The sequence below is a fragment of the Macaca thibetana genome, chromosome 5, assembly GCF_024542745.1.
Source record: "Macaca thibetana thibetana isolate TM-01 chromosome 5, ASM2454274v1, whole genome shotgun sequence".
NCBI classification, from domain to species: Eukaryota; Metazoa; Chordata; class Mammalia; order Primates; family Cercopithecidae; genus Macaca; species Macaca thibetana.
In genome coordinates this window covers 123,903,397-123,919,826 of record NC_065582.1, presented here as the reverse complement: position 1 = coordinate 123,919,826, position 16,430 = coordinate 123,903,397, and the positions used below count along the sequence as shown (strand labels likewise).

General features: G+C 39.0%; 1 protein-coding gene across 1 annotated transcript in view; it reads left to right on the top strand.

The window, feature by feature from the left end:
* The window catches only part of GC (GC vitamin D binding protein), a 44,028-nt gene extending 33,635 nt beyond the window's left edge, over nucleotides 1-10,393 (top strand). Inside the window, exons 12-13 of the mRNA XM_050789917.1 lie at nucleotides 5,626-5,680; nucleotides 10,215-10,393. Of these exons, the coding sequence (XP_050645874.1) occupies nucleotides 5,626-5,655 (30 nt within the window). The 3' untranslated portion in view covers nucleotides 5,656-5,680; nucleotides 10,215-10,393. The remainder of the gene's footprint in view (nucleotides 1-5,625; nucleotides 5,681-10,214) is intronic.
* The last annotated feature ends 6,037 nt before the right edge of the window (nucleotides 10,394-16,430 follow it).

Sequence of the window (16,430 nt, the reverse complement as noted above, 5' to 3'; positions counted from 1 at the left end):
TTGTGCAAAACACAGGCAGTTCCGGCCAGAACTTTTTGTTTTCTCTGATAGTATTAATAGATGAATTAGTGTTTATCTAATCACTGCATCTGAGGCCTATTGGTTGTCTCCTACAAACCACAGTGTTATGTTGGTATCTTGTATTCTGCCCATCTTTATATGGACTGAAGGTGTGAGAGAGGGGAGGAGACCTCAGGTAGACTGTGTGGGCCTATTGTTAGCAGACCTGAGCTATGCTTAGACTTCTGAGATTTCAAGTGTCTTGTACTAAGATTTCTTTCACCAAGTCAGTATCTGCCCTATTCTCATGGGGAGGGGTGTGTTTTGCTGGCCTTTTTCAGAAAATGTCAGCCCATATGTTCACATCCTCCATTTTACCTGTTACTCTCCAGCAAGCATTTCATTTTTTTAGAAGAGTCAAAAGACAAAAACAACACTTCATTTCACTTTACTGCTTATTTGGAGACATTAGTAATAACTCCAAGAATTGTGTTTTCTTGCCCACCCTATTTCTCAAATATAGAGGCAAGGTTAGGAATAATTCTATGCCATACCAAATGCTACTTAGGTTAAATGATTTCATGCCAATTAGAAGCCCTTAAGCCCTTGTTTTGCTTGTTTGTTTGTTTGTTTGTTTGTTTGTTTTGAGATGAAGTTTCGTTCTGTCACCCAGGCTGGAGTGCAGTGGTGAGATCTCAGCTCACTGCAACCTCCACCTCCTGGGCTCAAGTGATTCTCCTGCCTCAGCCTCCTGAGTAGTTGGGATTATAGGTGCGCACCAACATGCCCAGCTAATTTTTGTATTTTTAGTAGAGATGGGGTTTCACCATGTTGGCCAGGCTGGTCTGGAACTCCTGCCCTCAAGGCCCACCTAGGCCTCCCAAAGTGCTGGGATTACAGGAGTGAGCCACCCACCGTGCCTGGCCAGAAGCCCCTTTCTATAAATTAAATAATTTAAGAATTTACCTGAAGTTTTGTTCATCTATCAGCCGCGAAAGCAATAAAGCCTAGCTTCTGTTAGACTGAATTTAAAAATATCCAAGAACTTAATTTTTAAAAAAGCAGGTCACAGAAGTATAAATGCTCAAAGAAAACTATAAAGATCATCTAGTGTAATTTCTCACTCAGTTAATTCCTTCCAGAGGTGCATTCAGCCTCCATTTAAATATAGTCAATTTATCTACTCCTAGGAGTCGAAACAGAAATGGCCGATTTCATTGCCAGATAGCTGCATTATGAGAACATTCTTCTGTAAATTAAGCTGTGATATCCCCTTTGTAATTTCTCCTGCAATCACCCCAGCTTTCTCAATCAACTAGAAAATGTCTATTCTCTCTTCGCAATAGCAGCTTTTTTATACTTGAAGTGGCTTTTTAAAAATTAAGCTGTGTAAAGTATTTTTTTAAAGTATTGGGCTATGCATTCCAAATTTCTTAATATTCATATTGTAGTAAAGTTTTATTTGTTTTGTTGTGTTTTGTTTTGTTTTATTTTATTGTGCAGTGCCTAAGAAAAAAGTCTTAGTTTGACAAATGGAGCTACATCTTTTTCTAATGTCCTCCTTATAGCCTTAGGGATTCTGGTTTCTTTTCTAATTTCCATATTTACACTCTGGTCCAAAACCTATTTGCTAATCTTGTTTGTAACAATTTATAAAGTCAGAATTCCAGATGGCGAGAGTACAGTAGAATAAAAGTCTTTTCTTTAAATTCCACTGACAAATATGCCATCTTAATTGTTCATTAAAATTCAAACTAAGATTCTCAACATAAAAACAGAAGAAGCTGGATTGTCAGAATATTTTGGTCATTGTGGGCATTAAAACATTTTTAGCATAAAATAATTAATTAATCTGAACAGTTCCTTCCTTTCATACCAAGTTGCTTTTGGTAACCTAAATATAGTATCAATTTAGGTGGCCTTAACCTAGAAAAATAAAATCACTTTACATAGAAGTTGTTTGCTACCAGAAAAATTTGCTCTGAGAGTCTGTTATTATGACAGAAAAAGAAAACAGTCTAAATGTCTTTTAGATTCTATAAGAAATGTCACTTTTGAAACCTTCCCTGTGCTTTTGTTATTTGTCTATACAGATATGCACTGTCCTGCCTGACATCATACAAAACAAACTGAGCTTTAAGCGCAAATTCATGCTTCCTAAAAGCCCCTGGTTTTTCATTTCTTTGAGTTGGTTTTCAATATATTTTTCATTATAACATATTGCCATTCAAATCACTGCAATGATGAGAAGGCAGGTTTATAGCTCTCTCTCTTCTTGCTTTATCGCTAGTAAATTTATAGCAGCTGAGTAGCCTATCTTTCAGTAATTGTTAAAGTAGGGTGAGATGAATGCAGTTGTTGAGATACTTGTGCACATTTGATTATTCAGAGCACTCAGAGATTAAATCCTCTAGTATTTCAATTAGCCTTCTGATTGCCTTTGTAAACTGATCTCATAGCTAGGTAGGCAAGTTCACCCCTCCTTTCTGACTTCACATTAGTGCAACATCCATTTGAACAGCATTCTCTTTAATTTCCAATGCCTAATGTGAATGTCCCATTTGTCCTATAATATTTGGATCCTAATTTGTGAGATCTCTTTGTCATATATTTGCTTGAAAAAATTTTCCTTAAAAGAAATATCCATCTACTCCTTTCACTCTAAGTCACTTATATCCAGGGATCAGTCTCTACTTGTCATTCCAAATACACTTGGCACAACTACTGGAAGACTGGCAAAAGGGGCTTCTGAACCTTACTAATTTAGTGTTTCATTACATGGAAATTTAGCGTTTCCTCACCCCAATCTTGAAATGACCAGGACATAGAACAACCAATGTCATTTTCTTTTGGCTTTACCATGATACTCGTAGAACTGGTTCATTTGTTTATGCCAAAAAAGGCCCATTTGCCTGCAGAAAAACCTATAGTTACAAAATTAGACTTGCAATCTTTTTTTTCTCTTTCTACCATCATTCAGGCAGAGCATTACTATGCTTCCTTTAAAATGTTTCAACAGACTGCTAGTGAGCATCAGATATGATTTCCCAAAATATTCCAAAAGTCATTGTAATATGCTGGAATTGATCACTAAAATCTTGAAAACAGAGACAAATACAAATAGCCAAGTAGAAGCGGGGCAAAGAGGAGACCGACAAGTAGAGTGATATACTGTCTACCCCCATGCTCCCCTCTGTCTTTCTTATATCAGGAAAAACTAGTATAGTCACTGTAGTTTGTTTTATCTCTTGGTATAACTCGATTTTATAATCCTCAGTGTCGTAACTATCGTTGATTAAGCCACTGCTATATGTTAAGCAGAAATATTAATAGCCTGGCATATATGTATTTATAGAATAACCCAAAACAATTCTAGATATTAATTATTATTTTAATTCCCCCTTTTACAGATGGTTGAATAAAACTTACAGAGGTTATATGATGTTAGGAAAATCTAAGTTTATTCTGTATTAGTCTGTTACTCTTCCTCAATGTCCTTGTCATAGACTTCAGCCCAAACTTAGCTAATCTATTGATAGAAGACTATTAACTGAAAATCCAAAATTATTGTTAAGTAGCAAAAATTATACTGGGTTGATAATATCACCCTGAATTCTATCCATCTCACTTCCTTGGACTCTTCCTCCATTAGATGCACTCTCTTCTTTTGCATCAACATTTTTACCAGCTCTGTCCAATTTGTATTAAAGTTACTCTTCTTCTTATCTCAAAAAATAATAAATAAGGCCCTTTAGATGCCTCCCTAGATATATTTCTTTCTCCTCCCTTACAGCTAAGGTTCTTGCAAGAATACCATATACTCCAGCTCCTCATACTTATTAACTCCTCAACCCTTTGCAGTCTGGCTTTTGATGGTACCATATGACTATCAACAAAGGCACGCCAACAGTATCCTTCTTGCTAAGTCTAATAAACATTTTTCAGTTCTTACCAGGTTTTCCTTAAAACACTTGATACTGATAAGTATTCCTTTCTTCTTGAACCAATTTACTTAGCATCTGTATTATTATTTTCTACTTTTTGTCTTTCTATGATTCCTGTCTTCTTGTTCTATTTCATGTTGTCCTCTTCCTTTACCTATCTCTTAAATTTGTTTACAGAGTTTTTTCCTTGCTCTTCATTTCCACGGTACTACATTTTCTCAACTGTTTTCATCAATGCTTATGCTTTCAATCTGCAAATCTCTACCTCCAACCAAGATCTCTCCTTCAGCATCAGGCTTTTTATCCAACTGCCTATAGGACTCTCTTCTCCCCCAGTATCTTGTCCCATAAGAAATTTAAAATCAACACAGCCAAAATATTGTTCCTATAACCTTCTCTATGGTTTTTGAGTTTATGAATACTATCATCATTTACCCATTACCCAACGATGAAAATTTAGTGACTTTTTTTATTTCTCCTTCTCTTTTTCCATATGCACCAAATAAAATTCCAAATCTCATCAATTCTAACTCTGCAGCATCTCTCAATCTCCCACCCACATTCTTCTACATTCTTGGTATTTAGTTTCAGGCAATCTTTCACCTGAATTACAGCCTGTCCATTGGTCTCCCACCTCCAGTCTGCCAACAGTGCCTCACATCCAATCCCATCTCCATACTGAGGTCAAATCAACCTTTTTATTTTTTTTTTTTTTTTTTTTTTTTTTTTTTTTTTTTTTTTTTGAGACGGAGTCTCGCTCTGCCGCCCAGGCTGGAGTGCAGTGGCCGGATCTCAGCTCACTGCAAGCTCCGCCTCCCGGGTTCACGCCATTCTCCTGCCTCAGCCTCCCAAGTAGCTGGGATTACAGGCGCCCGCCACCTCGCCCGGCTAGTTTTTTGTATTTTTTAGTAGAGACGGGGTTTCACCGTGTCAGCCAGGATGGTCTCGATCTTCTGACCTTGTGATCCGCCCGTCTCGGCCTCCCAAAGTGCTGGGATTACAGGCTTGAGCCACCGCGCCCGGCCCAAATCAACCTTTTTAAAACACAAAAATGATTAATACTCTTCTCTAATAGTTCCCATTTGCTTCCAAATTAAAGTACTTTTTTTAAAAAAACAAAATACAGTTATTTTGGACCTTGATTTCTTCTCCAAGTAGTGACTTGCTGTCATCACTTGTCGTGCCTCCCACTTGGGTTCTCCTGAGCTACTTGCAGTTTTCCAAACACATGAAACTTGCTCTTATCTCAAGGCCTTTGCATGTAATGACTCCACCCGCTTGCCCTATTTCTCATCAGGTTTGCCTTGGCTGAATAGTTCATCAGGCTTTAGGGTTCAAGTTAGAAGACATCTCCTCCTCTGAGAATTCTTCCCTAGCACTCAAACTTCTCTGTTGTCCAATAACATTCTATGTGCACCCAATAATTAGCACTTATTAAACTCTACTGCCATTTTTTCTTGTCTACTTTTCCCAGCAGACTGTAAGCCCTTCAACGGCAGAAATGATGTAAAGTTAAATAAATGTGAAGGGTGGCTAATAAAAACTGTAATGTAACATTGCATCTTGGCAAGAATCCTTTCCTCTAACCAAGGTTTCAAGATTTTATATACCTTCTGCATAATCTAGTAGGCTACAAATGAAATACTTCATAAGTTATATAACATTCTTTTTTCATTACCAGATTGATGCTGAATTGAAGAATATCCTGTAGTCCTGAAGCATGTATATTAACTTTGGTAAGTATATTTTTTAAATGCACAACCAAAGAATCTAGCATTGTATGATGTATTTAAAATACCAAAGAATTGGAAGGAGACTTTAATAAATTTATTCTTATCTGCTCAAACTCATTTTACAGATGAGAATATTAAGCACTGAGAAAAGTTAAAGAGCTTACACTTTCACAAGAGCAAACAGTCAACTTCTGATATATTTAAGACTAGAATCCAGGTTTACTGGTCCCCTGTCTTGTGCTTCATCCATCATAATCTCACGTGTAACATAATGACAGCATAAAGAACATTTAAAGGATTCTGCCCATCTCTACTAAAAAATACAAAAAAAACTAGCCGGGCGAGGTGGCGGGCACCTGTAGTCCCAGCTACACGGGAGGCTGAGGCAGGAGAATGGCATAAACCCAGGAGGCAGAGCTTGCAGTGAGCTGAGATCCGGCCACTGCACTCCAGCCTGTGCGACAGACTGAGACGCTGTCTCAAAAAAAAAAAAAAAAAAAAAAAAAAAAAAGATTCTGATGCACTTCAATAGGAAGAACTCTGAGTTTAAAGATAGGGTTCATCAAGTCTTAAAATGACACAGCAAGGACCTTAGGAGGGAAGGGACATTCTTATTCAAATTAAAACATTACTGTTGAAATAGTGTTACTTGCTTTTTTTCAGTTACTATATTTTCACCTATTAAAAAATGCCAGATGTAGATACTAAGAACATAAAAGAGTTTATTCCTACATAAGTTCACATCTTAAACTGAAGTTGACCTGAACTCTGCACATTTCAACAAAAATATTTTCTCTCCAGATTCAATTGTATTTATGCTAAACATATTATGCCTGAGACTTTTGATGCAAACTTATTTGGATCTCAGTTCTTAGCTGAACTGAGGCTTTTTAATAATGTCAATTTTTATTTTGCTGACTTACTGACAACCCTGCCCAAAATAATGTGGAAACAAAAGCCTTCCAATCCATTGACTAACAACATTAAATCATTTCGCCATATTCAGCTTTTCAACTATTAATTATTTAAGTCTTCTGAAGCAGTAAAAAAGAAAATTAACACTCTGAGAACCAGTGCAAGGGGGATGGTCAAGAAAACTCGTTTTTGAAATCACCCAACCTGGATTAGAATCCCCACTCTATCTGTGAATTTGAGCAAGTTATCTAACCTGTCTAAAGATGAGTTTCCTTTCATGTAAAATGAAATTTTCAATATCTCCCTCGCAGTGTTGTTATAATGATTGAGATGGTGTATATAAAATATCTAAAAAGTAGTAAAAATGAATATTAGCAGTAATACTAGCAAAGTTGTTGCACTGATGCTCCTACTACTACTGATATGAATCTAAACTAAAAAGTTTTCCTGCCCATATATTTTTGTGCTTTGGTATACAAATATCATGTCCTAAAGATAAAGTAAGTTCTCTAAATAATTTTCCAAGGGATAAAAATCAAAATGCAAGTTACTTGAAGTATAAATATTCTAGAGTTAAAATAATTTCTGATCTCTGTTGCTGCTAAATTATTACATCTTCCCACCATTTGAATGAACCTACTTTCTCTTTATATCAATCTACATGTAATAATCTCCAAAGAGTTAAAATCGCAATATGCAACAGTGACCTCATCTCTCATCCTTCAAGATTTATTAAGCTTTGATTAAAAGTCAGGGTTATTTGGAAAGCTATATGACTTTGATTTTGAATATGTTTTTCACTGGACTATGTTATTATTCAGAACTCAGAGTGCATTTCCTTAGTGTTGTATGTTTTCAGGCTTTGGGAAAACTAATTAAAATAGAAGATATCCTAAGATAAGTAAGGAGGAAGTAATAATTTGATGGATTTCAAGAGATTTCTTTTCAGAACAAATTTCAGAAGTATGTTTAATGCTAACTAAATCAAGAGATAAACTCAGTTTGTCAGTGACAAATTAATGAAGATTCTAATATACTGATTCTTCTGGTTCATGGTCATTATCTTCATCTGATAAGATGAAGAAATGAAATTTCTTATTCCTCCTGTGTTAGTCTACATTTTTCTCTGGCCTTTAATTAATCCTTTGATTTCTGTGCTACTCAATTGTTTGGCTACCCAAATACATTTTGATCATCAGGATGGATTATTCACATATTCACATATTCCTTCCTAAAATTATTCACATATTCCTTCCATGGATTTTGGTAACATGCATTGACTGTTTTGAGCTCAATTTTATCCACTGCTTGTTTATCACCATTGCATTCTGCAATGATGAAGGCCTACCAAGGTTCAATTATTTCAGGAATAGTTACATGGCTTTGAAAATGCAAATTATAGCTTGTTCACAGGGTTATAGGTCTGAGATACTTGATATCCAGAAATAATGGGACCACAACTTTACTACTTATCTTAGGTTTCCAGAACACAACCAACTCATTGCAGTTCCTGGGTTCCAGGGGGAATTTTGTAGCTGTATTGGACAACTGTGAAGTCATTCAACTATCAGCAGCATTACCCCCAAAATGACACAATCCTAGTCATGAGCTGCTCTAAATCCATGTCTTAACGTAATGACTTCAGAGTAAGTGCTGAGTACTTTCCCTCAGATAGATCAGTCTTTTCATCATATATTCATCATGATTTCAGAGTAAGTGCTGAGTACTTTCCCTCAGGTAGATTAGTCTTTTCATCATATATTAAACTATTCAAGTAGAAAATATCCATTTTCTTCAATGATTTTTCCCTTTTCTATAACAGGTGATCCGCATAAGTGGCACATTGTTTAGAGTGAAGCAGTTCCTAAAACCATTAAGCCAACTTCAGTTGACCATGTGTTTGATTTCCATTTAAGCCTACCCATCTCTAGTTAGGGATTTGAATCACTCATAGAAATTGAAGCCTTTTGTCTCAAGGTATTCCGATCCCTAGTAATACCTCTGATTCATGTCTTCCTGTCAACAGTTTCACACAGTTTCACTCTCAATTAGAGTCTTATTAAAAACTTCAATTCTCATCTTGACAGTTACTGGTCTCCTTGATCAATCTTTTTCTTCAAGCCTTCAAGCTCCAAATTGATTGTGGCCACACTTGCATGCACTTTTGGAGACAGAATCTCTGTCTCTCTTTCCCCCCACTCCCGCCTCCGAGACGGAGTCTCACTATGTTGCCCAGTCTGGAGTGCAGTGGCATGATCTCAGCTCACTGCAAGCTACCCCTCCTGGGTTCACGTCATTCTCCTGCCTCAGTCTCCTGAGTAGCTGGGACTATAGGCACCCGCCACCACACCCGGCTAATTTTTTCTATTTTTAATAGAGACGGAGTTTCACTGCGTTAGCCAGTATGGTCTTGATCTCCTGACCTCATGATTCGCCCACCTTGGCCTCCCAAAGTGCTGGGATTACATGCGTGAGCCACCATGCCCGGCAAATCTCTGTCTCTTAATAAATCTCACAAAGCCTGGTATTTTTTGTTATTAGCTTTGGAAGCAAGTAGTAGTCCCTCTGGGTTGCCAAAAACATAAATGAGTTGGTACACAATGTAGAATCAGGTTGGGTGAAAATATTTTAGATACCAGAATCACACCCAGCACAGAGAGTTGCTCACACGATGAGAAAAACATAGGAACTGAGGCTGTGAGTGAACAGATTTGTGTCTCTCATTGCATCCTCACTCCAAAGCATAAACTCGAAGACAATGAAACATGGAATTTTTTATACTGTGCAGATAGAACTATGACATAACTATATTATATTGTCTTGGAAGAGGGAAAAAATTAAGGGAGACTATTTGGCCCTAATACAAAGTAGAAGACGATTTGATAAAAATTCACGCTCAGTGTTTTGCTAAAATTAAAACTACTGTATTGTCTCAATTCCATGATTGGGGGACTCATTATGCCACTGGTTGACAGCTTTGCCCTGGCCATAATTGTTATTACCATACAGCAGAAAGTTGCATTCATCACCAGTTAAAAATGTAATTAAAAAACACTGCACAGGCCAGGAGCGGTGGCTCACGCCTGTAATCCCAGCACTTTGGGAGGCCGAGGAGGGTGGATCACAAGGGCAGGAGTTCGAGACCAGCCTGGCCAATGTGGTGAAACCCTGTCTCTACTAAAAATACAAAACTAAGCCAGGCGGGTGCTGGCGCCTGTGGTCCCAGCTACTCGGGAGGCTGAGGCAGGAGAATAGCGTGAACCCGGGAGGCAGAGCTTGCAGTGAGCTGAGATCGTGCCACTGCACTCCAGCCTGGGCAACAAAGCAAGACTCTGTCTCAAAAAAAAAAAAAGAAAAAAAAGAAACACTGCACAATATGCAATGTGCCCTGGTGTATAACATATAAAACCATCACTATTGGTATTGGGACTGTCTTACATTTTTTTCTTATTCTGGACCTATGAGATGGGCCATAGTGGATATATGGGTCATCCTAGACAGAGTCATTTTTGGCATAAATATTAAAATAGCATGAGGTTATATGCGTCTGTTGAGCAGTATTATGGTTGTTGCCCATTAGCTCTGTTTTTCTAACATAAAATTCATTTCATTATTCTCATAGACCTAGAGTTGGAGCCACCCAGGGGAATGACCTCTGATGACCTAACCTAAGCAAAACCACTGAGCTTCTGGGAAGACAAGTAGGATACTTTCTACTTTTTCTAGCTACAATGTCTTCATACAATGATAAGTATGATGATTTGCTATCAAAATAAATTGAAATATAATGCAAACCATAAATACGACTGAGAATTATGTGGCTCTGCACAATGTTGATCTTCAGAACTATTCCTCTGTCTTTCACAAAAATGCTGCAGTAGGCAGTCTCATAAGGCCTGTTTTTGTCTAGATCTCTGCTGTTTCCTTCTAAAAGACTCAACGTTAAGCATGCACTTTACAATTCCCAATACACTAAACTCCATTCCCTGATTGATTCTCAGGCTTAGTAGGCACCATTAAGAAAAAGGTAGACTGGGCACAGAGACTCATGCCTGTAATCCCAGCACTTTGGAAGGCCAAGGCGGGCAGATCACAAGATCAGGAGTTCGAGAGCAGCCTGGTCAATATGGTGAAATCCTGTCTCTACTAAAATTACAAAAATTATCTGGATGTGGTGGCATGTGCCTGTAGTCCCAGCTACTCGGGAGGCTGAGGCAGGATAATTGCTTGAACCTGGGAGGTGGAGTTTATAGTGAGGGAGATGACGCTACTGCACTCCAGCCTAGGCAATAGAGCAAGACTCTGTCTGAAAAAAAGAAAAGAAAAAGTTACACAGTCTTCCACCATAAAGCCTAGAATGTCTCACTTTTTAGAAACTAACAGCCAAAAACCAACAATAGTAACAAAAATACTCCTGAAACTACCTTCTTGCTTCCAGCTACAAGTTGCTTGGAATTAATTAAGTAGTATCTGTCTTGCAAAAAGAAAATCTTTATAGTTTGAACAAGTTTACTTTCACAAAAAACTGAGAGAAATTTATAGAGACAAAGTTCTAAAAACATGATTTTTCTGCTTAATTCAATATGTCACATATAAAAATATATACAACATTCTATGTGCCCTCTTTGCCCAGGGAAAATGAAAGTGTTCTCTCTATTCTGCTTTAAAGGGAAGTTCATATTTTCAGAATAAATACCTCTTGGAAACCACTAAAAACCATGCAGCCTTCTATATGTAGACTTAATTGCATCAGGGAATTTGAATTCACCTCATGTTAGATGTAGAGTTATACAATAGATGAAGCAATTTTATGGCATATATAATTTGAGTCCAATTAACTAACATACCTGTCACTCCTCAAAATTCTAAGTCCCATGAAGGAGGATTTCATTAAGTGAGCCAAGGTCAAGTGACCATGCCTGTAGCTGCCAGGAACTGGGAAATAAAATGCCTGCCCCTTGCAGCTTCTACGTAGAAGGTGCAGCCCTACCTTTCACAAAGATTTCAAAATGAGAAATAAACCTCAAACAGAAGTTCTTTGGATGACAGAAAGTCAAAAAGCAACAAACTATCTGCTAATATTTAGGTAGCATTTTACGTTTTTAAAAAAATTCTCTTTCGAATATGACCTTACTGAAGCTTCAAACAACTCTGAGAAGTAGGTATCATTGCACTGATAAGACACAAGGAGACTGAGACTCCAAAAATGTGAATCAGTGGCTCTAGGTCACAGAGTTAGCAAAGAACAAAACAAGGCCTTAGTTTTCAATTGCAGTATTCCATGGAAGGCAAATGGACATACCCGATGAATGTGTTCCCTGATCAAATTAGTTTTACCATCAGTATAGCATATCTCTTCTTTGAAGAGTCACAGAGTACTGTATATAATTCAGTGCCTCCAGATTTATTTGCTAACCCCTTTTCCTTTGACTATTTCCCAGAATTATTCTCTATAAAATTAATTTTGGAAAATTCTTTTCTTATTTGAGAAGTTACATTTATAAATCATTCATTAACTGCTGCAAAGTGGTCCATTTTGGTAAAGTATTTTCATGCTTGACATGATAGAACTGGGTGTTTTTTTATCACAAAGTAGTCAATAAATATACAATTCACTGAAGTAGGGTTTTCATAGTTCCTATGGATATATTTTCCAGCACACTCTAAACACATTTCACAATTTTTTCTTATATTAAGAATCGCTGACAGAAATATTATAATTTTAGTAAAAGAGTTTTAATGTTAGATCTTATATGCATAATGATGTCGTTTGTTCCATTTCCTAGGAAGCAGAGCTCTGTTGATAATATATTGCCAAATTTTATGCCTGCTTCCTAAGTGCTGCTCAGCATTAAACAGATGCTTTTGAATTTCCATCTACTGTCAACCATAGCTGATCTCACTAGCTAATTTCTCTTATATAAGAAGTCCTCAATTTTTTACACCTTACATATCACCTTCATGCAAACACCTGGGTCCTCACCATGATTGCAAACAAACAAACACACACGCTGTAATTTTGTATTAGTCCGTTTTCATACTGCTGAACAAGACATACCCAAGATGGGGCAAATTACAAAGGAAAGAGGTTTAATGGAGAACTCAGTTCCACGTGGCTGGGGAGGCCTCACAATCATGGCAGAAGGCAAACAGGAGCAACTCACATCTTATGTGGATGGCAGCAGGCAAAGAGAGCTTGTGCAGGAAAATTGTCCTGTGTAATAACCATCACATCTCATGAGAAAGAGAGCTTGTGCAGGAAAATTCTCCTGTATAATAACCATCACATCTCGTGAGACGTACCCACTATCATGAGAACAGCACAGGAAAGACTTGCCCCCAAGATTCAGTTACCTCCCACTGGGTCCCTCCCACAACATGTGAGAATTCAAGATGAGATTTGGGTGGGGACACAGAGCTGAACCAGATCATTCCACCCCTGGGCTCTCCCAAAACTCATGTCCTCACATTTCAAAATGGATCATGCCTTCCCAACAGTCCCCCGAATGTTAACTCATTTTAGCATTAACTCAAAAGTCCACAGTCCACATTCTCATCCAAGACAAGGCAAGTCTCTTCTGCCTGTGAGCCTTTAAAATCAAAAGCAACTTAGTTACTTCCTAGAAACAATGCAGGTACAGGCATTGAATAAATACAGCCATTCCAAATGGGAGACATTGGCTAAAACAAACAGGCTGCAGTAATCCAAAATCCAATGGGGCAGTCAAATCTTAAAGCTCCAAAATGATCTCCTTTGACTCCATGTCTCACATCCAGGTCACGCTGATACAAGAGGTGGTTTCCCATGGTCTTGAGCAGCTTTGGCCCTGTGGCTTGGCAGGGTATGGCCTCCCTCTTGACTGCTTTCATAGGCTGGTGTCCAGTGTCTGTGGCTTTTCCAGGCACATGGTGTAAGCTGTCTATGGATCTAGCATTCTGGGGTCTGGTGAACCATGGCCCTCTTCTCACAGCTCCACCAGGCAGTGCCCCAGTAGGGACTCAGTGTGGGGCCTCCAACCCCACATTACCCTTCCACGCTGCCCTAGCAAAGGTTCTCCATGAGGGTCCTGCCCCTGCATCAAAGTTTTGCCTTGGCATCCAGGTGTTTCCATTCATCTTCTGAAATCTAGGCAGAGGTTTCCAAATCTCAATTTTTGATGTCAGTGTAACTACAGGCTCAACACCATGTGGAAGCTGCCAAGGCTTGGGGCTTCCACCCTCTGAAGCAACATCCTGAGCTGTACCTTGGCCCCTTTCAGTCATGAAAAGAGTGGCTGGGATGAGTGGCTAGAGTGGCTGGGATGCCACTCTAGCATCCCAGAGTGGCTAGAGTGGCTGGGATGCAGGTCACCAAGTCCCTAGACTGAACACATAGCACGTGGAGCCTCGGCCTGGCCCACAAAACCATTTTCTCCTAGGCCCTTGGACCTGTGATGGGAGGGGCTGCCGTGAAGAACTCTAAAGTGCCCTGGAGACATTTTCCCCATTGTCTTGGAGAGATTAACATTTAGCTCCTCATTACTTAGGCAAATTTTATGCAGTCAGCTTCAATTTCTCCTCAGAAAAATGGGCTTTTCTTTTCTATCACATTGTCAGGCTGCAAATTGCCTGAACTTTTATGCTTTCTTCCCTTATAAAACTGAATGCCTTTAGCAGCACCCAAGTCACCTCTTGAATGCTTTGCTGCTTAGAAATTTCTTCCTCCAGATACCCTAAATCATCTCTCTCAAGTTCAAAGTTTCACAAATCTCTAGGGCAGGGGCAAAATGCCACCAGTCTCTTGCTGAAACATAACAAGTCATCTTTGCTCCAGTTCCCAACAAGTTCCTCATCTCCATCTGAGACCTCCTCAGCCTGGACCCTATTGTCCATATGGCTGTCAGGCTTCTGGTCAAAGCCATTCAACAAGTCTCTAGGAAGTTTCAAACTTTCCCACATTTTCCTGTCTTCTGAGCCCTCCAAACTGTTTCAACCCCTGCCTGTTACCCAGTTCCAAACTTGCTTCCACATTTTTGAGTACCTTTTCAGCAGTGCCCCACTCTGCTGGTACCAATTTACTGGATTCATCTGTTTCCATGCTGCTGATCAATACATACCCAAGACTGGGCAACTTACAAAGGAAAGAGGTTTAATGGAGAATTCACATTCCATGTGGCTGGGAAAGTCTCACAATAATGACAGAAGTAAACGAGGAGCAAGTCACATCTTACGTGGATGGTGGCAGGCAAAGAGAGCTTGTGTGGGAAAATTCTCCCTTATAATAAACTTCAGATGTCATGAGACTTACTCAGTATCATGAGAACAGCATGGGAAAGACCTGGCCTCATGATTCAATTACCTCCCACTGGGTCCCTCCCACAACACATGGGAAGTCAAGATGAGATGTGGGTGGGGACACAGCCAAACCATATCAAATTTGTTTCTAAGAATGATGTTTACAAGTTCTATCAGTTAGGATTCTCCAAGGAAACAGAAACAACAGGAGATAGATAAAGAGATTTATTTTAAGAAATTGCTTATGCAGTTGTGAAGCTGGCAAGTCTGAAATAGTCTAGAAACACAGGCAGAATTTCTTTCTTTTTTTTTTTTTTTTTTTTAGATGGAATCTTGCTCTGTCACCCGGGCTGGAGTGCAGTGGCATGATCTCAGCTCACTACAACCTCTGCCTCCCAGGTTCAAGATATTCCTCTGCCTCAGCCTCCCAAGTAGCTGAGACTACAGGCGTTCACCACCACACCCAGCTAATTTTTTCGCTTTTTTTTTTTTGAGACGGAGTCTCGCTCTGTCGCCCAGGCTGGAGTGCAGTGGCTGGATCTCAGCTTACTGCAAGCTCCGCCTCCCGGGTTTATGCCATTCTCCTGCCTCAGCCTCCTGAGTAGCTGGGACTACAGGCACCCGCCACCTCGCCCGGCTAGTTTTTCGTATTTTTTAGTAGAGACAGAGTTTCACCATATTGGCCAGACTGGTCTTGAACTCCTGACCTTGTGATCCACCCACCTCGGCCTCCCAAAGTGCTGGGATTATAGGCATGAGCCACCGCATCCGGCCCACCGGCAGGATTTCTATGTTACAATGTTGAGGTTGAATTCTTCTTTTCTGGAAAAACCTGATTTTGCTCTTAAAGCTTTCAACTGGATAACATTCACTCACATTATCACATTATCAATGGTTAGGTCCTTTACTTAAAGTCAACTTATGATAAATGTTAATCACGTGTGCAAAATCTCTTTCCAGCAATGTCTAGGCTAATGTTTCACCAAACAAATGATTACCATAGCCTAGACAAATTGGCACATAAATTTTATCTGTCACACAAACCTTCTCTTGTCATCTATAAGGTCTAAAGTATTTCAAGTTGCAGTGACTTCCTGTGTTTCTCTGGATTCCGAGGTCATCCCACAGGTGATTCTTAAATATCACCTGGGAACCATCACTTTAAATGGTCTTCACGGGATTAGTGTATTAATACCTCACCTGGAAATTCTAAAGAAACAAAGCTTTTTATGATGATTTTAATTTGAAAACATAACAAGTGAAAGGCCTTTCTAATGTGTCATTTCATTCAAAAGCAATAGACCCTAAAGAAGCAAGAATTTGATCAGCTTTAGAGTTTACCCAATTTCCATTTGGAGATAAATAGCTCAAACAGGAAGGCTTAGAAGGTTGTTTTTACATCTCTGGTCTCCCTTTTCTGCACTTCTCCCCAACACAGAGGTCTCACCCTCCCCCAACCTATAAATGTGATTCCCAACCCTAGCTGCATCTTAGAATTATATGGAGAGTTTTGGAAAAAATACCAGTGCCCAGGCACCCCCTCAGAGATTCAGATTTAAGCAAT